Raw genomic sequence first — 25,848 nt, 5'->3', positions numbered from 1 at the left:
CAGGAGTGTCATGAATAGTTCAAAAACTCGAGATCTTGACATCTCGACCTGGTCGAGACAAGATTGCATAAGAGATATCAGACATACATGGTTTCAACTGAGTTTTCCAAGATTTTGGTACTGTTTGTACCATCTCACCGAAATGTTACATACCCCTTTATTAAAAAGGCATGGTCTAGTGCTTACACCTTTATACTGGAATCTTTATTTTTTTTGCCACATCATCACTCAATACTACTGCGATACACTACTCGGGGTTGCCACATCACTACAAAGAGATCGATTGCTGCTTACGAGGGAAGATTTGGCTACATTCAACTATTTCAAGTAAACTTACTATTCCCAAAAACTATTTTTAAAAAAAATAAATAAAAATAGGACAAATACTTCTTGTATGGGGGTAGATTTTTTATATGTCAGACACTGGAGGCCAATCTACAACTTCACAATGTTGAATTTTTTTCTGTTTATATATTTATTTTTTATTTTTCTGGTAAAAAATTGATTTTCCAACAAGAAAAATGTGAAAAAGGGTTAATATAAATTGAATGGGGCTCAATTATTTATATGTTAATCACCATTGGCCGATCTTTGACATATGTATTATTCACTGTACTTGGGTTGGGTGTCTATGTAATATGCATTCTCTACTGTACATTGTAGTTTCTACTTCAAGTTTTTCACTATTTCTTAAATAATTATTCAATATTATATTGTCATCATCCATTATTGCATAATTTACTTGTTTCAATTGCTAATCATGTCACATAGCACTCAAACAATGTGTAGTATAGGCAATATTACATAAGGGTTCAACATTACTGCCAACCAAGGGTCCAAAACACCAACTTGGGTGTTTTTTTTTTACAATTTGAATATTTAAATATGTTTATCAAGCCTAAAAAAAGCTTCCCCTAAAGTTTCGGAGCCAACTATGTCCTTTTTCCTATCGAAAAACCCCCCCAAAAAAATGCATTGTCTCGCCGAGATATTGAGATTTTGGTTGTCTCGACCTCGAGACGAGTTTTTGAGCTACTCATGATTGAGGGATCAATTACAGGTGATCTAGCCACTTCATCATGCAGAGCGAGCCATGGGCCTTGATTTGAGAAGTTTGTGCTTGGTTTTAGTTAAAATAAAATCTATCTATGGTCCTATAGGCCATAACGAGTCTGTATGCCTTACATTCACATTTTCTCTTCCAATGTTAGCTCCTTCGTCTTACAGTTTATATGCCAATCCTGATCTCAAAAGGCTGTAATTATATGCTAAAATACCAATCCTTTTTTCTTTCAAAGAAAGGTTTCTTTTTCCCACACTCCCTCCAAGGTTAGGGTCTAAAGCCATCCTACATCACCAAATCGAGTACCAAAAAGAATACAAGTAATTTTGAAGTCCTACAGATTACAAAGGATGACAAGATAATTAGCAATCTATAACACTTTACTCAACTATGGAACATCACTTACTGAGAAGAGACTTGCATTCTATTGATGAGAACAAAATCCTTCTTTTTCAAACAAGATTTTTTTTTTTTTTTTGGTTTGGAAGTTAGTGGTGGTGTTTGTATGTCTTCTCTCCCCTCTCCATTCCTGTTTCCTTTTCTTCCGAAGAGCCTGCCCCACTCTCACTGTGTACATTCCTCATGCATCACAAGATTTACCATAATTGTTGCTTAAAATAAAAATAAAAAGCACCCTTGCCAGTCATCAGCTACCGATGAAAAAAAACAAGAACTCAAGAACAATGATAATTGTAATCAATCTAAACCACAGAAGAGAAAAATGATACCACGGCAACAAAATTACAATTACAAATTACCAAATTGGATATATCCTCTTCTGTGTGACCAATATCCGCTTTTTCACCAGCAGGCTCTTCAATCTCCTTGATTAGCTTTGATGAATAAAGTATTACTCCAAATCTTACTGGAAAGTAATTTTCATACATAGATATAATCATGTCGATTGACTGCAACACAGCAGAAAAAGGAGGAAAAAAATAGAAAATCACGTTAATCTAGGGAAAAAAAAGAATAAACTATTTTCGTCATAGATACCAACTGGGTTGAAATATGAACTTGCCTCAAGTCCACAAATTGAAGCAGGATCAAGTACATAAACAGCATGGAATATATTTTTGCGGATATAACGAAGCTGGCCAGGAAATGCTGGCATCAAAAGCTTCAAACAGAATAACAGAATCGTGTTAAGCTAATTTTTAAAAAAATGAATAAACCATCTAGTATGAGTGTGTATAACAAAGTTAGATGACTTTTGCATGGAAAAGGACCTACATCATTTAAATTGCTCCGCCATCTCTTGTATATTGCATCCTCCTCCAAGTTGTTGAGGTAATGGACATGGGCAGATCGAAAATCAACACGGAATGTATTCGATTCAGGAGGTACTGTAGAGAGCAGCTTTCTAATAGTGCTTTGAGGAATCTGCAAATATTTCAAGGGTTTCTTAGTTAAATGCCTCAATGCTAATGCACAAACTTGCTGCATAAATCCATATGACATAGAAGAAAAATCAAACAACATAATAGTCATTGGCATAGCTCACTGCCCAGCAGTTTACGAGTGATGGACAAATTGATTGCATACAGGTTATGGGCCCAACTAAATTATCAAAGTTAGAATATAATCCTGTTTCAGTTCAGACTAACTAACAAGGGACTTCCAGCGAAGAGAAAGCTGATTTCTGGTTCAACATCTGTAAATAAGATCAGGACTGGAACAAAATGAAAAAAGACTAAATTTATGTACTCTAGCTGACTCGTACAAAGAGAGTCGTCAGTACATAATGAAACCATAAACAAAACACCAGAATAGGACAGAACTGCCCCTACTCTAGCCGACTCTTACAAAGAGAGTCAGCAGTACATAATTAAACCATAAACAAAACACCCAAAGGACCAGAATACCCCCACAGTATTCGGGTGTACATAATCCAACACTCCCCCTCAAGTTGGAGCATTTATGACAAACATGCCCAACTTGACCAGAATAGCATGAAACACTTTCCCTGATAATCCCTCAGTGAAAATATCAGCTAGCTAATCCGCAGACTTCACAAAAGGAACACAAATCACACCACCTTCAACCTTCTTCTTGATGAAATGCCTGTCAACCTCAACATGTTTAGTGCGATCATGGTGTACCGGATTATGTGCAATGCTAATTGCAGCCTTGTTGTCACAGTACAACCTTATAGGAAGCTTAACAGGAATACCAAGATCTTGTAGTAGACCCTGGAGCCATAACAACTCACAAATACCTTGTGCCATAGCACGAAATTCTGCTTCAGCACTAGAACGAGCAACCACATTCTGCTTCTTGCTGCGCCAAGTGACGAGATTACCACCAACAAAAGTGTTGTACCCAGAGATAGACTTGCGGTCAGGAGAACCAGCCCAATCAGCATCAGTATAGGCTTCTATCCGTAGGTGATTATGAGAAGACAACAGAATGCCCTTTCAGGAGCTGACTTCAAGTAGTGAAGGATATGAAGAACAGCCTCCATATGAGAAGAGTAGGGATCATGTATGAACTGACTCACAAGACTCGCAGCAATGGCAATGTCTGGGTGAATATGTGAGAGATAAATCAGCTTCACTACCAACCTTTGGTACCAGCCCTTATCAACAAATTCACCCTCATTTTCCTTAAGTCTGACATTAGCATCCATAGGGGTATCGAAAGGATGACACCATAACAAACTAGTTTAGGTCAACAAATCTAGGATATACTTCCGTTGAGAGAGAAAGATGCCCTTTGAAGACCTGGCAACCTCAATTCCAAGGAAGTACCTCAACTTGCCCAAATCCTTGATTTCGAACTCCTTCCCAAGAAAAGCCTTCAAATGACTGATCTCATCACCATCATTTCCGATTACAACAATGTCATCAACATAGACTATGAGAATGGTGATCTTCTGACCAACCTTTTTTATAAACAGAGTATGATCAACATTACTCTGTCAATAGCCTACAGAAATCATAGCCTAGTGAAACCTCCCAAACCAAGCTCGAGGTAACTGCTTCAGCCCATAAAGTGCACGCTTCAACTTGCACACTTTGCCTTGGATTTTCTCACAAGAGAACCCTAGTGGAATATCCATATACACCTCCTCATCCAGTTCTCCAATGAGAAAGGCATTCTTCACATCCAGCTGTTGGAGATCCCATCCCAAGTTCACGGCACATGACAACCACATTCTAAGAGTGTTCATCTTTGCAACTGGTGCAAAGGTCTCCAGGTAGTCAATCCCGTATGTCTGAGTGAACCCCTTTGCCACAAGTTGTGCCTTATATCTATCCACAAAGCTATCCACCTTCTGTTTCACCACAAATACCCATTTACATCCAACTGGTATTTTCCTTGGAGGAAGAACCATGAGCTCCCATATATCATTTTTCTTCATTGTTCTGCAAGGCTGTCATTTCTTCCATCATTGCTGCCTTTCACTTTCCATCTATAAGAGCTTCCTGCCAATTTTAAGGAATACGCACAGAAAAAAGAGAAGAAACAAAAGCACGAAAAGATGGAGAAAGAGAGTTATATGAAACAACATAAGATATGGGATATTGAGTAAAGACCCTAGTACTCTGCAAAGGGCAATAGGTAACTCAGGAGTCAGGAGAAGGGATCTCACCAGATGGAGGAGTAGGCTTTGGATCCAAGATTGGCAACTAGATGGCCACTGGTGTTGTAGTGGATTGAAGTTGCTTATTTCTGGTACGGCTCTTTGTATAGATCTTCATAGTAGAATCATCAATCCTCCTCTGAAATGCACTAATGTTTTCTGAACAGGAGTTTGCTCCCCCTGAATTGGAATGTCGTTATTATTTATCTTTGTGGTCTCCCCCTGTACGGGATCCATAGTGGGAGGAACAGGAGCAGACTCATCATGAATATATCGAAGGAGAGCTTCTATAGACAGCACATCTTCACTAATGTTCTCCCCCTGAAGATGTGGGGACGGATAATAGGAAAGATGTTCATAAAAGACAACATTCATACTGACCATAGAATGCTGGGTAGAGGGATATTAACACTTGTACCCCATTTAAGTGGCTAAGTAACTCGAAAATTCAACAGAGCCCACGAGGCTCAACCTTACCAGGGGATCTAGTATCCCGAGCATAACAAACATCGCCAAACACTTTAAGGGGGACTATAAAGGAGGAGGAGCCATGTAACAGCTCACAAGGAGAACAAGAGTCAAGGACACGTGTAGGCATACTATTAATAAGGTAAGTAGCAGTAAGGACAGCATCCCCCCCCCCGCAATATTGGGGGGGAACATTGCGAGCAAATTTTAGAGCTCGCACCACCTCTAGAAGGTGACTATTCTTTCTTTCAGCCACACCATTTTGGGTTGGGGTATCAATACAACTGGTCTGGTGTATGATCCCATGGCCAGCAAGGTAGGCTTGGAACTGACCATACATATATTCCTTGTCATTATCACTCCCCAAGACTTTGAGAGTGGCATTGAACTGGATCTGAACCATTTTGTGAAAATGCTGAAAACAAGAAAAAACCTCACTCTTAAAGTGCATCAGGTAAACCCAAGTGTTCCTAGAGTGACAATCGATAAAGGAGACAAACCAACGTTGACCGGAGAGAGAAGCTTTACGACTAGGACCCCACACATCAATATGAACCACATGAAATAAGGAAGAACTTTTATTTGAAATAGAATAAGTTGAACATGTCTCTTTACCCAGAACACAAGCCTCACAAAAAAATATCTCCTTATTACAGTTTTTAACTAATGCTGGAAATAAGTTAGACAAAGTGCCTAAAGGGGGGTGACCTAATTGGAAATGCCATTGATGCAATTTAGAGGAGAACGAGGAACTCTGATATAATTGAGAAGGTAAAATATTTTGAGGTTGACCACCATCATCAAACTGGTACAATGCACCATGCACTCTACCACATCCAATAGCCTTCCCCGTTACCAGGTCCTGAAAAACATAATGGGTAGGGAAAAAAAGTTACTTTGCAATTCAAATCTTTAGTAAGACTACTAATGGAAAGAAGATTAGTAGTAAAGTTAGGAATATGCAAAACTTGAGACAATGAAATAGACGGAGAGAAATTAATGGATCCCTTTCTAGAAACAGATGAGAGGGAACCATCAGCCACCCGAACTTTATCCTTGCCAAAAGTGGGATAATATTTATGCAAAAGTCCAAAGGAACCTGTCATATGATCAGTGGCACCGGAGTCTATAATCCATAGAGTGGAGACAACTGATGCACAATGACCACCAAACGAAATACCTGAGTGGGCAAAGTTGGAACCTGATGGAGTAGAAGAGGTGGTAGGAAGTGATGTAGTAGAGGCAGCAGAAGTCTGTAACATATGCCTGAAAGCCTGTAATTCTTCCTAGGAGAGACCATTGTTAGTAGTGGTAATTGTAGCTACACTTTCAATGTAATTAGCCTTGTTTTTATTTTTGCCACGACCATGTTTGACCTCAAAATCAGTAGGTTTCCCATGTAATTTCCAGCAAGTACCCTTAGTGTGATAGAGTTTACTACAGTGTTCACACTTTACAGGTTCCTTAGAGGAAGCATTGCCATCGGGTATAGGACTAGGGCTGGAACCAGCAGCTTACAAAGCAGATCTATTAACAGTGGGAGTATGAAACATAGCAGCCCGACGGGTCTCGTAGGTGTGAACCAAAACAAAAGACTGCTCCAATGTAGGGAAAGGTGATCGGCTAAGAAATTGCACATGGATAGGGTTATATTCAACATTCAAACCTGCCAAGAAGTCATAAACGTGAATTTTGTCCACGTGTTTGCGATTGACAACAATATCAGCTGCAATGGAAGGCTGAAAATCTGAAAAGTGATCCAATCGCTGCCATAAACTCTTGAGGGCAGCATAGTATTTAGAAACTGATAACTCCTTCTACGTGGTGTCATGAACCTTCTTGTGAATCTCATACACATGAGCATCATTCCCTACCTGCCCATAAGTCTCCTTGGCAGCACTCCAAATTTGATGTGCTGTATCCAAGAATAAATAATTGCTAGAGAGATCAGGATGCATAGAGTGCAGTAAATAGGACATCACCATAGCATCGCTGGAAACCCATCGATCCTGAAGAGGACTAGTGTCGGTTGGCATTGTGTCACTGCCACTAATATGTCCAGTAAGTCCTCAAACAGCAATGGTCAAATAAGTAGATCTGGAGCACATTAAATAGTTTGGTCCATCGAGTATAATAGGAGCAGCGAAAGGCAAATACTCAGTCCTTCTCTGTCCATCAATCCCAGAAGTAACAGTAGTAAGGTCTGACCCAGAAATACTTGCATAAACCAATCAACAGAACCAGCAAGGAGTAGATAAATAACTCAACAGAACCAACAGGAGATTGATGCAGCCAGCCAAAGAAGAACCAGAAAAAATAGATCGATATGTAGGAGAAATCGATCCAAAAGAGAAAACCAGATTTTTTTGCAAAAGAACTCCAAGGATGAGGCTGATATCAGGGTCGAGTGCTCCTCTGGTATGGATAGAACTCCCCTCAAAAAATCAGCAAGATGTGACGACCCTAACCCTAGAATCGATGAGTGTCAGGGTTTTGGAAAACCCTGAAAGTAGGATCAATATAGGGAAAGGGGGCTTCAATTGTTGATGCAGACATGTGATAGATGCTGTCGAGGACTGCTAGAATGGATCTCCAATACGAACAACCAATCTCCAGTAATAATGAGACTTGATCTTCAAGAGGGAGAAAAACTCCAAAAATCGCAGAAGCCGAAAAAAAAAGGCAGCAGCTATCGCAAAAAAGGAACTTCGTTTATATCATCGGTTGATGAGGTATGATGAAGGGCAGCAACTAGATCATTCGATCACCCAATTAGTGCTGCCCTTTAAGCAAGGTAAAAAACCAGAAAAAAAAAAAAGAACAAGAAGAAGAAGAAGAGGCAGAGAGAAACGATGGGGGGTGTTTTGTAACCTAGATCAGATGCATTGGCTCTGATACCATTTTAGCAGAACAATAAGAATGCAATGCTTGAATAATCAAAATAGATCAGACAAGCTCTCTATTTATAATGAAGGAAAATTACAATAGGACAGAATTGCCCCTACTCTAGCCGACTCTTACAACGAGAGTCGGCAGTACATAATTAAACCATTAACAAAACACCTAAAGGACCAGAATACCCCCACGGTATACTGGAGTCCATAATCCAACAAGAATGTTACATGGAAAAGTATGATGAGTGTCACAAGCCAGCCACTGAAATTGTTTGAACACAAGACCCCCTAAACACCGATGTATATGAGGAAAAAATAAATGACAATATGAGATCTTGTGCTATCATAGTTCAAAAACTCACCGAAATTTCACTAATTTTGATATGTTTGAAACAAAACAGGGGGCAAAACCCAGAATCAGCACTGTTTTGCCGAAATTTCGTTCATTTCAGTCAAAATCTCGCTCATTTAGGTCACAACAATGCACTGTTTCATCGAAATTTCGGTCATTTAAGCCGTTAGCCCCCTGAAATGACCAAGTGAAACTCGTGGAACAAATACTCTGTTTTGGCGAAATTTTGGCATTTTGCTCATTTTGGTCATACCGAAATGGCCTACTGAAACGAGATTTTAAACTATGGATGCTTCTCTGTAGGGGATATGGTAAGAGAGGTGTTGGGAGCCTGGTGCACTGGGTATGCCCTTTTTTTTTATACGGGTTTAAATGTAATATATTATTAGCACTTAAAGAGTATAATAGTCAGTCAAAAGCTCCATTAAGGAAGTGTAAAATGGAGAACTTGTTCTCTTTCAGTCAAGGCAATAATAAGAGAGTAAAGCCCCACAATTTGGGGCTTAGGGCTCTCATGCTCTGCTCTTTGCCAAACACCAGAGACTGAATGACAGTCACTACGTCGGATGTAGGGGAAGCAAGAAGCAATAACATTCAGGTAAGCTTCTTCTTCAATATCTTCACCCAACTTTTTTCCTAAAACATTTTCATCCTCTTCGAATGTTTGTTTCCCCTCTCATTCGCCGCACGGCTGTCCCTTTCTTCATCCCCTTCCCCCCCCCCATCCCCCACAGACATGTCCAATATAAATTAGGAGGATCTGACTCAAGTCCCGCACCTCTATCCATGTCGTGTCATGTTGACATAAAGAAAATATTTAATGCATTCTAGCCATCTAGAAACCAAAGAAAACAGATCTGGACCAGAAGACTTTACTTTGAACAAGATGATTGAAAGATGCCAAAAACATGAGCTGTTCACCACAATAAACATCCAAACATAACTTATGTGGGGGACCACCTATAATAATAATAATAACAATGGCTTATAAGGGACAAAACTGTCCAACCGCATAAAAACCTAAAAAAAACTATACTGCAAACAATGACCCAAAATATAAAGAGAGCGCCGGAACTTTAGAAGTCTAAGTAAACTAAAATTTTACCCATTGATTTGGTGATATTTTGGTCCGTCAACCAAAACAGAAGTGAGAGATAAGAAACCAGGAGGAGAAAGAAAAAATGGGCCATTATCTGATCACAAACTTAGCTAAAGTGAAGACTGAAACAGATATTCAGTGGCATATTACTAGATTGATTTTGGGTAATGATTTCCTGATCTTCTTCCTCTCCTGAATCTGTCTCTATGATCCAAAAACTCGTCTACTAATCCATCTAAGTCACTTCTTGACTTGGCCTTGGGAGTGAAGGATCAGCATAATGGAATTTTCAACGTCTCAAGAATCATGGAAAACAGAGTATAGAGTGCGAAGATATCCATCTCAAAAAACAAAAGACCAGAACTTGGTCGGGACTAAATCCGGACCGGTCAGTCCTAGACCTTATCCACTGGTGACACTACGAAGGCATGGGATTGCACCCACTCCTAGCACCGAACAGGGTTCTCAGCAACACCATTCAGCGTTCTCTGTACATTGTTCTGAAGCTTTTGAATGCCTTCCAAGTGTTCTTAATAGTTCTATTTGGATTGGAGTTCCTTAGCCCAGACTTCCCCCATTATCTTTGGAACTTTTTGGCTGACCTTGCCATGTCATTAGATATGTGAGTAGCATCCAGAAGCTTTCAAAATTTGGCTATGATTGAGCTCTTTGAAATGAATTGTCCACCTTTGGATGAGGAGGTGGATTTGCACCTTCAAATACAGGATGGGAGAGATCTTCTTCCACTAGAATTATGGAAGATTCTAGACCATGAAAAGTCTATAAATAGAGGACTTCGCTGGCCTCTTGAACAAGGATTCGAAAGTGACAGCTCCCCCTCTCCAAACAAGAGTTTTAGTGAATATGTCATTCTTAAGCTTAAGGCAAGCCCTTCCCTGGCTTAATTGTATTTTTAGGCATTATCTTCAATTCGAATTTTTTCCACTTCCCTTTTGACTTTATCTATTATTTATTTGGGAGAAGGTTCCCCAAGTCGCCAGTGAGGGGAGGAATCAGCACGCAGCACACCACACCAATGGTGGTCCTGAAAAAGGTATGATCAACATGGGGGCCCACATTTAAATTATTATTCATCCAGAAAAAGAACATGGGGCCCAAATGTTTAGAACAGGAGAGAAAATAATACAAAACCCCATGTAAGAGGAAAATTGCACTCTAGCATTGTGGGGAAGTTTTTCCCTACGATGCCAAAGTGCAATTTCTCCCTTACATGGGTTTTTATTATTTTCTCTCTCATGTTCTGAATATGCGGACCTCATGTAGATGATACTTTTTACAGGAAAAATATTGGTATACCATGCAGATTCCTCCCCATATTATCGTCATGGGAAATCCTCTCCCTTATTTTTATTATCACATCATTCTGAGTTCATTAACATATTCACAAATTAGGGTGGCAATATAGCTTATTAGGGATATTTTTGCAACAATGGTATTTTAGTAATTTCCTTTCACAACAAATCTGAATTTTCAAGAATTATTTCTGACATGCTTAGACATTATCAGGCTTTGTTTCAGTGATTTAAGCAATATATGTGTATCATAGATTTAGGGTATTATTTCCTTATTTTCATTGTTTAGTTATTACATGCAACAGCAATTTTATGTGAAGATTTTACTGTGTTTCTGAATTTTCCAGAATTATTTTCTGATTTTGCTGATGATGGCAAGGGTTAATTTCCAGTTATTCAACTTATTTATGGATGTGGATAGGGCCATAAGGGGTGCAACTTGGGCCAAAAAGGCCTGAGCCCGTCCAAAGCCCACTCGAAATTTTATGGGCATGGCTGGGCTGGGCTGGGCTGGGCTGGGCTGTGCACTGGCTCAAAATATAGGCCCGAGCTCAGCCTAGGCCAAGGCCTCAGGCCCAGCCCAGCCCGCTCAAAGCCTGCCTGAAATACGGAAGTATAAGATAAGGGTATACACATACTATATATCTTCCATTGGTTAAGCATATCTATGGTCTCTGTTAAAATCTAATATATATATGATCTGTTTATTAAGCATATCCATGTAAAGATACAACATAACATTTGATTTTTTTTTTCTTTTTTTGTACTGTTTGCATGCATAGTGGCCTGGCCCAAACCACCCTAAGCTCAAGCTTTTGCTCCGGGCCCGGGCACAGCTGGCCTGACTGACTAGGCTGGGCTCAGTCCTGCATGTGTGAGCCTGAGGTCGAGAAAGGCCGGCCTTGGGCTGTGGGATCACACCTTAGGCAGCCTCCTATCTGGCTCCTCTCACTGCTCCAGGCCCTCCCTCGCTATTGGATACCCTCCCCCCCCCCCAACCCCCCAAACCTTGTGTGCTTGCCACCGGTGCCACCGCAGCAGGCCCCTTGCTGTCCCATTATGTTGAGTCTTCTCCCATCTCTGGGAGCCTTTGTTGCACCACCCAAGTTCCCAATGAGCCTGGGATTCATCTGAAATATTCAAATACCCATGTGCTTAATGCTCCGTCCAAACATGCTGAGATTCACTCTCGCATTAAGCTTCTTCATTCTTCCTTCTATTGCCTCATTGAAACTCGAGTCCGTGAGCCCAATGCCCCTCCCATCGCCTCTTCAATTGGCCCTGGTTGGTCTATATTTCTCAACTACTCCCAGCACCCAATGGCCGCATTTGGTTCCTTTGGGATCCCTCCAAAATCCATGTTTTAGTGCTGTACTCTTCCTCCCAATTCTTGCACTTCAGTAATTACGAACAGCAATGGGAACTTCAAATTCCCTTTCACTGCCACTTATGCCTCTAACAGTTCAATTGAGAGACTCTCTCTTTGAGAAGAATGATCTCCACTCTATTGCCTTGCAGGTTGGCTTGTCCCCCTAGGGGTTGGGAGGGGATTTCAATGTTGTCCGCTATGGACACGAAAAGCAAGGTGGTGATATGATTGAAATTCCTGCAATTAATGCCTTTCATAACTGCATTGAAGAGATAGGCACCAGTGGCTTGAGATGGTCAGGATTTAACCTCACCTGGCATAACAGAAGAAGTGGGAATTCTAGAATTGCTTGCAAGCTAGACCGGATCCTTGTCAATGCATCCTAACTCTCCTCCTTCCCCTCTTCCCATGCTACCTTTGACCCACTTGGTACCATTGACCATAGCCCCATCATCCTCCTTGTCCAACCTTCGATCTCCTTTGGCCCTAAACCCTTCAAATTTTTCGACATGTGGACCTCCCACCATGATTTCCTCCCCTTTCGTCAAAGATGCTTGGGACAAGCCTATCCATGCTCATTCCTCTCCCCTCATTGCTTTTGCAAGGAAGCTTCCCAATGCCAAAGGAGCTCGCAAAAGTTGGAATGCCTCTACATAAGGGAACATCTGCTCCTTGGTCTCAGATTGTAGAGATAAGCTTTCCTCCATCCAGTTGCATCTTCAAACTGATATTCATAACCACTACTTGGAAAATGAAGAGAAAGCAGTTTCCTTTGAGCTCCTCTCCCTCACTGCTCAAGAAGAGAGCTTTCTCAGGCAAAAGACCAGGGTTAAATGGTTAGAGCTTGGGGATTTCAACTCGGCCTACTTCCATAGATCAATGAAAGCCATAATTAATGCCAGTTCCATTACCAAAGTATTGACTAGAGATGGTTCCCCCTTTGTCAGAGTTGATGACATTAAGGCTGAGGTTGCTGCCTATTTCAAAGACATCTATGACCCTCCAATAAATGCGCCCCCTGTTGTGATCCCTGACAGCCTTCTAAACAAATTCATCCCCACCCACCTTTATACTTCCCTCCCGGCCATCCCTACTGAGGAAGAGATTCTATCTATTGTCCTCTTTCATAAGGCTAACAAAGCCCCTGGTACTCATGGCTTCAGTATGGGTTTCTTCCACTCTTCTTGGGAGATTGTTAAAGATGACCTTCTTAAAGCTATCAAAAATTTCTTCTTCAATCCCAGCCAGATCAAAGGGGCTAATCATACTTTTCTCTGCTTCATGCCTTCATCCCCAAGAAAGAGGGTGCATGTGCCATGCCTAACTTCAGACCCATCTCCCTATGCAACCTCCTCTACAAGTTTATTGCCAAAGTCATTGCCAATAGGCTCAACTTGGTAGTGAACTCCTTAGTGAGTGCCAATCAATCAGCATTCATTGCAGGCAGAAGCATCTCTAATAATATCATCCTCTGTAATGAGTTTGTTAGAGGTTTTGACTCAAAAAATCACTCTCCTGCTGCCCTTTTAAAGATTGATATCCATAAGGCTTTTGACTCTTAAAGATGGGACTCCTTGCCATTTGTTCCCAGAAGACCATTGGGTAGTGGCGGCATTGTGGTCTACTCTACTTCCTCTAATGGCCTCTTTAGCTCCAAATCCGCCTAGGATCCCATCAGAGTTCATGGCACCTTGTCCCTTTGGTGCAAGTTGGCTTGGTTCAAGCTTCATATCCCTCAGCATAATTTCACTGTCTGGCATGCCCTTTCAAACTACCTCCCAATGCAGCCCTTTTTTATTCATCAACACATTCGGCCTCGCCGACTTGCTGTCCCTGTTTGAATGCCCCTGAGGATGTGGAGCACTTTTTCTTTGCCTACTCCTCTTCCATTTTATGGAAAGGCCTTCTCTCTAAAGGTTGGCCCCGTACTCGGAGGATCCTCCCTTTCCAAAGAGAGTGGATCTGGGTGGATATGAAATTTGGGGTTCGTCAGTTTGAAATATTGCGGGTAAGCTTGCTTTGGGAGCCACGATCAACCCCATTTGGATGGAACGTAACCTCAGAAAAAGGTCTTCCCAATCCAAGACCTGCCAGCAGATTTGGGACTCTATTGCTTTCTATATTTTTTTTTGGTGAATAACTAATGTATTACCAAAGCCCGAGGAGGGCGAGGAAGAAGAAAAAAGGAGGGGAATATACAAAGGGAGGAGAGGGGGGGGGGAAAGCGGAACCAGCTAGCTGGTTCTCAACAGAGAGCTATCTAAGCCCCAGGATACAACAATATGCCTATTCCTTGGGGAATCCAAAAGGGCCTTCATAGGCAAAACACCAAGCTTGGAGGAGACATAAAAAAAGATGGCTTTCCAAATCAAGTCGAACGAACGAGAATTGGAGGTCCATCTCCGAAGCTTCCTTTCCATCCAAATGTGGTACAGGACCGCACCAAACACAAGCTTGCCTATAGTGTCGCAGATAGTATGCCCAGGGAAAGTCATGTCCAACCATAACCACTCTCTAGCAAAGGGGAAGGGTCTCCTTCTGCGAGGCCAAATAAATGAAAGGGATTTTTTCTAGATGGCAGAAGAGAAAGGGCAATCAAAGAAAAGGTGTCCAATGTCTTCATGGCCAGTCCAACAAAAGATAAAAGAGGGGGAAACTGGGATTCTTCTGTGTAGAAGGAAATCTTGGGTTGGTAGGCAGTGGTTGAGGGTTCTCCAGGCAAGGAAGCTGTGACGAGGGATGTGACCTTTGAACCAGACTATCTTATGCCAAATGACAGACGGGGCTTAGGGTCTAACTAGGTTCCATGCAAAACTAAAGCTGAAGCGGCCATTAGGAGAGGGAAGCCAAATGATCTTGTCCGCACGGGTTGGGGGGGGGGGGGGGGCAGAGGGGAAAGGTGGGGAGGGAGTTCCATATTCGGGAGAGGGTGGGGGGGAAAGGGGAGGGGGGTCCAAGTTCCATGGGATATGATAACTGAAAGAGGAGCGGACTTGGGAATGCCGGAGGCATAAACTGCTCTTGCACCAAGAAAGTTATAAAGGACACCGTTGGGGTGCCAGGGGTCAAGCCAGAGGGAGATTGAGGATCTATCCATGATATAGGAGGAGGTGGCTCTAAGGGCCAGAGGGCGAAGGAGGAGGATCTTGCGCCAAACCCAAGAGGAATCAGAAGGGACGGGAGCAGTCCAGATGGAATCCTTTTTGAGGAGGTGGGAGCAAGGATTTAAGTATCGGTATCGGGTATCGTATCGGTCAGGCGATTTTAAGAGACGTATCGTATCGAAGATACGTATCGATTGATGCATAAACGCATGAAAATGATCGAAATACACATGAAAATACACTTTTGGACAGAAAAAACAATATAAACAAGCAATTTGTGTTATATATCATGCATATATCTTGGTACAATAAGACCACCCAATGTCTTGTTGTCGCGGCATCGTCCTAAATACCAAACAAAAGTAGATAACTATATAAGATATATATTAAACAATATTCAAATCCACACATCAATAATTTATACAAGTATAGGCAGACATTATGATGCATGTCATGAATTGCATCATTTTCATGTATTTACTACCTAGCAAAGTTGCCCTAAACAATAGTTAAACATTTTTATTTTTTCTACAACTAGTTACACATTATTTAATTTTTCAAATAATGAAAAAAAAATGACATAATGTACTACATATATGAATCTAACTCTTCTCTTCTATTTCAGCCAATTATACATTTTATCAAACTATAATGAAAGAGTATAGATGGAAAAACCATGATTTTTGACATTTTTTTAAGTATTTTATAAATTCGGAAAATACCCAAAAAATTAAAAAAAAATACAGATTTTAGGATAAATGTATAATCTTGTTGGGATGTCACAGATCTATACATAATGTACTACATATACTATATACATTAGCATTTGTTTTAAATTTAAGAAGAAAATAAAATAAAAATCATTTTAAAGAAGGAATTTTCGGTTTTGGATAAAAAATGCCAAAGAAACATGGATTTGTAGTCAAATCTTTGTAAATGTATACAAAGAATGCAATTTCTATGTTAGTTTAACATATTCCCTTTGATTCATACCAAAAAACATACCAAAAATCAAAGATTTAAGCAAAAGAATCAAGTTTTTTTCAAAAAACTTACCTTTCCCTTCAAGAACAGCTTTTGATTTCAAATGTAGGCTGTTAGATGCACCAAATGATGTGATTTCACCAGCTTTAGGGTCGTTTTTGGCAAAGGATTGAAAGCCCTCAACAAATCTTACCCAAAAACCAAGTTTAAATGTGTTTTTTGAAGGGTTTCTCAAAGCTGGAAAGAGGTTTTTTCCACCAGCCTGCTCAAAGTTCAACTTTTTGGTTTTCAGAAATGAAATGGACATGTGGGTTTTAAGTAACGATACGTATCGAGACGTATCGAGTCGTCTCGATATGTATCGTTATGTATCGGTCGATACATATCGATACATATCGAGACGACTCGATACTTCTCGATATGTATCATTTTTTAAATATAATAAAATAATATTTTTAAAAACTCTCGATCAGATCGATCGTGATCGATGCGTCTCGGGCGATACGTCTCGATCGATCGAGACATTTGCATTTTTTAAAAATACGTCTCGGCCTGTATCGTCGATCGACCATGACCGATCTTGAGACGTATCGACCGAGACGATACGATACTGTCCGAGACTTAAATCCTCGATTGCACCCCCATACTGGACAATATCTGCAAGCGCCTTCAACTTTGGAAAGGCCGTCTCCTCTCCGATGCGGGTAGACTGGAATGCATCCGTTCGGTTCTCCAATCCTCCTACATCTATTTGTATGGCATCTTTGGCCTTCCTAAAGCCACCATCAAAGCTAAGGAGTCCCTTTTCTGTGCCTTCCTCTGGAAAGGACAGGAAACCTCTCACTTCCTTCATCCCATTAGCTCGAAATCCATCTACCTCCCCAAATCTGAAGGAGGCCTCAGAAATCGCCATATCCGCGATTCCAACGCTGCAGGTATTCTGAAGTTGATTTGGAAAATCTCTTCTAAGCACGATTCCATTTGGCTTCCTTGGGTGTACTCCCACCCAAGGATTTAAGTCTCGGACCGTATCGTATCGTCTCGGCCAATACGTCTCAGTATCGGTCATGGTTGATACGATACAGGCCGAGACGTATCTTTTTAAAAAAAAATGCAAATGTCTCGACTGTATCGAGACGTATCGACCGAGACGTACCGATACGATACGATACGATCGATACGTATCGATACAGCCGAGAGTTTTTAAAAATGTTATTTTATTATATTTAAAAAAACGATACGTATCGTTACTTAAAACCCACATGTCCATTTCATTTCTGAAAACCAGAAAGTCGAACTTTGAGCAGGCTGGCGGAAAAAACCTCTTTCCAGCTTTGAGAAACCCTTCAAAAAACACATTTAAACTTGGTTTTTGGGTAAGATTTGTTGAGGGCTTTCAATCCTTTGCCAAAAACGACCCTAAAGCTGGTGAAATCACATCATTTGGTGCATCTAACAGCCCACATTTGAAATCAAAAGCTGTTCTTGAAGGGAAAGGTAAGTTTTTTGAAAAAAACTTGATTCTTTTGCTTAAATCTTTGATTTTTGGTATGTTTTTTGGTATGAATCAAAGGGAATATGTTAAACTAACATAGAAATTGCATTCTTTGTATACATTTACAAAGATTTGACTTCAAATCCATGTTTCTTTGGCATTTTTTACCCAAAACCGAAAATTCCTTCTTTAAAATGATTTTTTTAAAATTTTCTTCTTAAATTTAAAACAAATGCTAATGTATATAGTATATGTAGTACATTATGTATAGATCTATGACATCCCAACAAGATTATACATTTACCCTAAAATCTGTATTTTTTTTTAATTTTTTGGGTATTTTCCGAATTTATAAAGTACTTAAAAAAATGTCAAAAATCATGGTTTTTCCATCTATACTCTTTCATTATAGTTTGATAAAATGTATAATTGGCTGAAATAGAAGAGAAGAGTTAGATTCATATGTGTAGTACATTATGTTATTTTTTTTTCATTATTTGAAAAATTAAATAATGTGTAACTAGTTGTAGAAAATATAAAAATGTTTAAATATTGTTTAGGGCAACTTTGTTAGGTAGTAAACACATGAAAATGATGCAATGCATGATATGCATCATGATGTCTGTCTATACTTGTATAAAGTATTAATGTGTGGATTTGAATATTGTTTAATATATATCTTATATAGTTATCTACTTTTGTTTGGTATTTAGGACGATGCCGCGACAACAAGACATTGGGTGGTCTTATTGTACCAAGATATATGCATGATATATAACACAAATTGCTTGTTTATATTGTTTTTTCTGTCCAAAAGTGTATTTTCATGTGTATTTTGATCATTTTCATGCGTTTATGCATCAATCGATACGTATCTTCGATACGATACGTCTCTTAAAATCGCCTGACCGATACGATACCCGATACCGATACTTAAATCCTTGGGTGCAATGGTGGCTGAAGAGCCTAGCAGGAATGAGGGGGCGGCCAAGATATTTCACTGGGAGGGAGCCCAGGGAAAACCCAGTGAGGCGGAGGAGGGTATCTCTGTCAGAATCCGAGACACCAGAGAGAAAGAGTTTGGATTTAAGAAGATTAATGCGAAGGCCAGAGAGACTCTCAAAGAGGTTGAGGGAGGACAAGATGGCCGAGATGGAGGAGGGGGAAGCTTTGGAGAAGATCATAAGGTCATCGACAAAAGCCAAGTGAGTAAGGTTAAGCTTTTTGCATTTAGGAATGGGGGAAACGAGGTGAAGGTCAATTTTGGCTTGGATACTTCACGAAAGGACTTCAAGGGCCAGAGAAAAAAGGAAAGGGGAGAGGGGGCAGCCCTAACGAATTCCGACTTTAGAGTTGAAAAAACCGGCAGGGGAGCCATTGACAATAACAAAGGAGGGGGAGGAGATGCAGGCGAAAATCCAACGAATGAAAGGGGGGGGGAAGCCCATCTGGGGAAGTACCTCACAAATGAAGTCCCATCTAAGAGAGTCAAAAGCTTTGTGGAGGTCAATCTTCATAAGGGCGGCAGGGGAGTGAGATTTTTTGTCGAAGCCCCTCACAATTTCAGAGCAAAGAATGATGTTGTCAGCAATGCTTCTACCAGAGATGAAGGCAGATTGGTTGAGACTGACCAGGGAGGGATGACAAGCTGGATTCTGTTTGCCGGGATTTTGGCGATGAAGTTGTAGAGGAGGTTGCATAGAGAGATAGGTCTAAAATCAGACAGAGAGGAGGCACCTTCCATTTTGGGGATGAGGTAGAGGAAGGTCTGGTTGACCTGTGCAAGCTGGCGAGGGTTGAAAAAGAAGCTGCGGATAGCTCTAATGAGGTCTTATTTAATGTGATCCCAGCAGAACCAGGGGCCTTGTTGGATTTATGGGACAAGATAGCCTTGGTGATTTCTTTATCAGAAGGGATCGCAAGGAGAGAACTAGCCAGAGCAGGGGGAACAAATTTGTTAATGACATCAGGAGGGACGGGGGAAGAGAGGGAGAGGGTAGGATTGAAAAGGGAGGTGAAGTAGGAGGCGGCCTCAGACTTTATGCCGAGGACAGAGGAAAGGGGGGAGCCATCCCGAGCATGGAGAAGGGTAATGGAGTTAGCGCTCAACCTGGTTTTCAGGGATCGATGAAAGAAGGCCGAGTGAGAGTCGCCCAGCTCCAGCCTTTTGATGCGGGATTTCTGGCGGAGAAAACTTTCCTCCGAAGAGGCAAGGGAAGAGAGCTCTTCGGAATACTTTTTCTCATCCTCAGCCAAGGAGGGGTTGAGAGGATCCGATTGAAGGCGGGATTGCACAGAGGCAAGGTCAGATCGGCAAGCGGTGACCCAAGAAGTGATATTGCCAAAAGTGGTGGAGTTCCAAGATTTGAGGGCGGATTTGGTGGGCGGATTTGCTTTCTATATTAGAAGCAAGCTTTCGTCTTTTTCTAAGAAATGTGTTGACAACCCAAGGAATAGGCATATTTTTGTTTCCTACGGCCTTCCCTCCTGAGCCCTCTATATAAAGACTGGCAACTTTTGTTGTTTTCTTTTCTTCTGTATTTTTTCTCCTCTCCCCCTTTTGGGGGCCCCCTATTTTCGCTTCTTCGGTAGTGATTTTTATTCATCCAAAATAAAGTATGAGTGAAAAAGCATACAGCATGGTATGACATATATTAGCAACCTAGGGTCCGAAACCAACTACCATTTTTTTACAATCTAAAGGTTCCTAAAATGTGTCAAAATCTGGCCAAATTCGAGATAATTGGGTTTCAACCAACATCAAACCGAAATCGTGAACTATGTAGCAAGACCCAAGCCAGCCTGCCTAGTTGCACCCTAGATGTGCCTACTACTGGGGCTTAATTTTGTGTTATTTCTTGTTTGTTGTGCTAAAGGGGTAGTTTGGTCATTTTATCAGAACAAATATCAAGTAAATTTTGGACAGCCATATTAACTGGATGAGCCAGGTGCCTAACATCTTCCCATTCCTTTGACAAGGAATCATCTCTTCATTGGACCAGTGTGCTTTGGAGTCATATTCTATCTATGAGCCCAAGACCCTATTATAGGTAATGACACTGTAAATTTTTCTGGTCTCAGGACTGTCCTAGACTTCTCCATGAAAGATCATGGGTCCCCTATACTGAATCACACAGGTCATCTCTTCATTGGACCAGTGTGGTTTGGAGTCATTCTATCAATGAGCCCAAGAACCTTTTATGGGTGATGACTCTAAATTTTTCTGGTCTCAGGACTGTCCTAGACTTCTCCTCCATAAAGGGTCACTGTTCCCTCATACTGAATTACCCACATGTCAAATTTCATGGTGCATATCAACCTTATGCATTCTATGAAAATGAAGTGAACTTTTTTTCCTTAGAATTCTTCCATGTTAAGGCTGTTTTGGCCTCCCACTGACAAATACCTATGTACTCCTTCATGAAACATCTCAACCATTTGGCTCACCTGAAGAACTTCTTCCCCTTGGATTTCAGCTGTTATACAGGAGGAACCATGGAAGGCTCATTCGCCATTCGAACCAACAGATAAATAGGGACCAGGTTGACTAGTCATAATAGTTGTCAAGGCGTCGCCTAGGCCCCTAGGCTCTTTCTTGTGTCAAGGCGACAGCATGCTTTTGTTGACACTGCACGAGTTTACGTTGATTTATGTTTATTGTTTTGTTTTTTATGAATATGCTTATATTATATTCTATACTTTGTTTATTTATATGTTGGTTTTCTCATATTAGGTCATTACTAGCATAATTATATCATATTGCATTGATGTCTTCTATGTTGCATATAACCATAATTATAAAAAAATTATCATTAATATATTATATGTAGTCATTTACTACACGCCTACGGAGCGCCTAGCCCCCTCCCCCTCCAACGCCTTGGGTCGTCTAGTCGCCATGACAACTATGCTGGTCATATCTCAAATCTACAACCAAGCTCAATCATATGGTCCACTGTTTATTTTTGAACTGTAAAAATATTAACCGAATTTTATTGGAGGATTGTTCCATCAGTGTAATGCATTTGGGTTTAAATTACCATATGAGTTGAGGGTAAGGTAGCAACGTGTGCACAAAGTTTGAACTAATTGATATGCAATGAGGCAGCTGAAGATGTCCAGAGGTACCCATAACCCATGTAGAGATTCCTCTCTACTCCGCTTATAATACACTCAGAGAGTCTAATTTCAAGTAGCATGCGAAACAAAAAAATAGAAGTATTCACCTTCAACTTCGAAAATTGATCAGCCAGTGACAGTTCTTGATGAACCAAATCCATTAACCTAACAAAACAAATATTGAAAAAAGTAGTGAAAATACTGAGCAGAAGGTACTTTTTGACAACTATTGATGATACAACAAACTGAAAAATGACAAAACAATGAGAATTATGCTTGCAGTTATGTCAGACAGTAAAATTACAAATGACATCAAACAAGCATTCTGAAAACTTTTAAGAAAATATTTACCTCTAAGCCAAGTGACACCCCAACTTACAAAAAATTCAGTGCGTCATAGAATAATGGCTTGTTTTCATGTGGAAAGCTATCATCTCAGCGGAAAAAAACTACCACATAGCATTCTTAGCTTACAGCACGGGGAATGAACAACAGTGTAATGACCTTATTTTAGGTACCAACCCAAAGTCAGAGGCTTTGTGAGACCGAGCAATATAGAAGCGTGAGAAGCAGCCAAAATTCAGAAGAGGAATCAGACATCAACTGAGAAAAGATCACTGATTTAACATAAGAATTGGATAACCTCCATGTTTACTTTACAAATCTTTTTAAATTTAGAATCCCAGATAAGAATGAACAATTGCAAACAAATTCTGATTTAAGTGGATCTTGACGGATTTGAATTGTGTACACTTAAGGATATCCAATTAGGAGGTTGATGAGAACAAAACCATCCCTCTGAATTTATATCAACCCTTCAAAATTTCAAATATTAGCTAACTTTCCATTTCCTTACGATTAAACAAAAATACTAGGAAAGTCTGACTAGCAGTAGTATGTTTCCTTGTAAGTGAAATGGCTAACTGGGGTCAAGGTCCGAAATTTCAATTTCGACCAGGGTTGAAACCAAAATTTTGTATATTTTGGCCAAAAACAAAACAAAAGGCCCATTTCAGTGGTCAAACAGTTGAATTTTACCCTGAAACTTCAAGGCAAACCTATTTACTCATGACTACACATTCAAACCATTAGATTGGGGGGACACCAAAAATGGTAGCTTGCTAGTGTACATTTAGCCTACTGTATCCTTTCTCTTACATAACCTATTCTAGTATTATACACATTGTGCAATGGTAATGTTGCTCCATTGTGGCCAAGTGGTCACGGGTTCGAGTCTGGAAACAGCCTCCCTGCGAAAGCAGAGGTAATGCTGCGTACATTATGACCCTTCCGAGATCCCGGGTGGCGGGAGCCTCATGCACTGGGTATGCTCATTTCTAGTATTCTACACATAATTTAGTACTAAAAAACACAGCATTCAATAAATGTAATTGAAATATGTAAGAACTGAAAATTAAATCCGACTGGTTAAAGTCATTGATCGGCCTAAGGTATCTAAATATAAAAAATTGAAGACCAATCAATACATATTTACCCTATCTTTGAAAAAATTAATTTTGAGGAAGAAGGGTTACCTTCAAATTCGAATCTTGCATAAATCTTTACTCAAATCCAGCAAATGATCAATGTAGATGTGTTTTACTACTCCACAATACCTTGATACAACCAAAGATTGAAGGTTTTTGGCCAAAAAAAAACTGAATTTCCAATGATTCCCAGAGATTTCGACTGAAAAATAGGTCACTGTCAAAATTTCGATTGAAACCTTGACAGTTCAAGCGAAATGAGGTATTTTATAAACAATATAACTCTTTGTAATGTTTCACCGAAACAACCAAAACTTTTTGTTCATTTCGGAATTTAGACTGAAATTTTGGTTGAAGCCTTGTATTCTTTATGATTCACATATGGTTTCTTTTTAAGCTAACTCGAAACCGATACATTTCATCAAAATTCTGGTATTTCAACCAAATTTCTTACCTTGATTGGGGTGACAGTGTTGATGAAAGAAGAATTTCATATGTTGTGTAATTGATCTCAAATGAAAAATGCAAGTTTTCTAGCTTTTGTTAAAAACAACTGTCTTAACGTTTCTTTTTTGTTTACAGTATAGAGAACCATCTGAACTGCTGCAGTCTTCTCTGATTTAACAGAGACGAGAGAACTGTGCAGCATCAAACACCCCAAACAGGCAAACCATAACCATCCATTTCAAAAGAAGCACCATCAAATCTACATCTAAGTACACAATATACCACACACACACCCAAAAGCCAAAATTATTGAGGGGAAGGAGAGCTACCCTATTCCACCTCTTCTTTATTTCTTCAGCTCACCCAAACTCCTACAAAAACACCCTGAAAACACAGTCAAAGTTTCTACTTTGGAAACTGAAATCATTTTAATGGTTCCTCCATTAATATCACAGCTATGTTCCAGATCCAGAAACCCATATGCTCTGTCACTCTGACTTGTTCTGCTAACTCCCTGCCTAAATATATTTTTACATATTTATTAAAAAAAAAAAAAAAGGGGCGTACCGAGTGCATTAGGTTCCCGCCATAGCAGGGTCTCGGGAGGGTCATAATGTATGCAGCCTTACCCCTGCTTTCGCAGAGAGGCTGTTTCCAGACTCCAACCCGTGACCACTTGGTCAGAATGGAGCTAACTTACCATTGCACCAAGGCCAGCCCTCTATATTTTACATATTTATAGCCTCCAAAAAGAGTTCTGCTAACCTGAGAGTCACTACAAGGGGAACAGACTAACAAACAGATCCTGACATCCACGTGGGATAGACCCACACAGGTAGAAAAGAGAGGGCGGACAAAAAAGGAAATAGAAAAGGATAAAAGTTTCCTACATGTATAGTGTGGAGAACAATTCCCACGCTAACTTATTTCTTTTACTTTTTTTTAAATAAGCACCAAAAAATTTTATTGACACAAATTAGAAGAGTAGAAGATTCCCATACAAATATTGTTCTACATTTAGATTTCTAACAGTTTGACAAATGTGAAATTCCCTAGATAGGCCACATGTCAAAATTGGAGTCCCATTTCAATCATATTGATCACCATGTATGGAGCTTTACCACATGTTTTCAATAACATCCGTACTTCAAAAAGCCCCAACGGCCAACATAGTTGACCTTTCAAACAATTTTCAGGGCATTATATTGACATGTGGATAACTCTGACTGAATTTGAAACTAAATGAAGTAGACAATATGGACACAGAGTTTGGGCTTCAACAATACAGACATGTGACAAAATTTGTCGCTGTAGGAATGGCTCCCCATCCCCCATCCCCAAAAATAAGAAAACAAATAAATAAATCACACCCATTAGTCTGTCAGCCCATTGCACTATCGTGAGAATCAGGCTAGATTTTTCATTTCTACAACCCCAGTAATCTGGACTGCCACAATTTTTCCATAAGGATCTTAATTTTTCTTCCCAAAAACCTATCTTCGTTTAACCTACATCTTCACCCGGATATAGTGTTCGTATAATTTCGCACTTCTAATCCATCATTCTACCAAAACCCTGATTTTGTCTTTAAGCATCACTGATTAATTCTACTAACTGAATTACTTAAATAAGAAAGTATGCACCTACTCAGATGCTAAAAAAATAGTAAAATAAACACTAATAGTAGGGACCATAGTTGCCATGGCCCCTAAGTGATGCCTAGGTGAGGCCAAGGAACCCAAGACAAGCACCATATGTTATATGCCCATATTTTCCAATGATCTTTCATCTTGTAAATGAATAGATATAATATATATATGGGAACAACTACTTGTCACATAAGTGGTGAACGAAGAAGTTGTAACCTTCTTTTTATTGCCCCTTGTTTTATTCCCAAAAGTTATTTAATGTTGTGGAAAGGCTGCGCACATTTTTCCCCTCACAGATCCTGCAGTACTGGGAGCCTCATGCACAAGGACGCTTTTTTTTAATGCAGGGGTAAAAAGGGTTGTCAAAGAGTTGAAAGTTATTTAATGCAGCATTTAGTGCAATTTTATTGTGAAATGAC

The 25,848-nt window shown here is 40.1% G+C and overlaps 1 protein-coding gene across 1 annotated transcript in view; it reads right to left on the bottom strand.

Annotated features, from left to right (window-relative positions):
* LOC122654328 (UDP-glucose:glycoprotein glucosyltransferase) overlaps positions 1 to 25,848 on the bottom strand; it is a 155,638-nt gene that overhangs the window by 85,228 nt on the left and 44,562 nt on the right. Inside the window, exons 9-12 of the mRNA XM_043848377.1 lie at positions 21,954 to 22,011; positions 2,297 to 2,446; positions 2,085 to 2,183; positions 1,822 to 1,971 (exon numbers count right to left, since the gene is read on the bottom strand). Coding sequence (XP_043704312.1) covers positions 1,822 to 1,971; positions 2,085 to 2,183; positions 2,297 to 2,446; positions 21,954 to 22,011 — 457 coding nt within the window. The remainder of the gene's footprint in view (positions 1 to 1,821; positions 1,972 to 2,084; positions 2,184 to 2,296; positions 2,447 to 21,953; positions 22,012 to 25,848) is intronic.

Source organism: Telopea speciosissima, chromosome 3 (assembly GCF_018873765.1).
Source record: "Telopea speciosissima isolate NSW1024214 ecotype Mountain lineage chromosome 3, Tspe_v1, whole genome shotgun sequence".
In the NCBI taxonomy this organism is placed as follows: Eukaryota; Viridiplantae; Streptophyta; class Magnoliopsida; order Proteales; family Proteaceae; genus Telopea; species Telopea speciosissima.
Note: the sequence above shows the minus strand (reverse complement) of the source record. Positions and strands in the feature narration are given on the sequence as shown.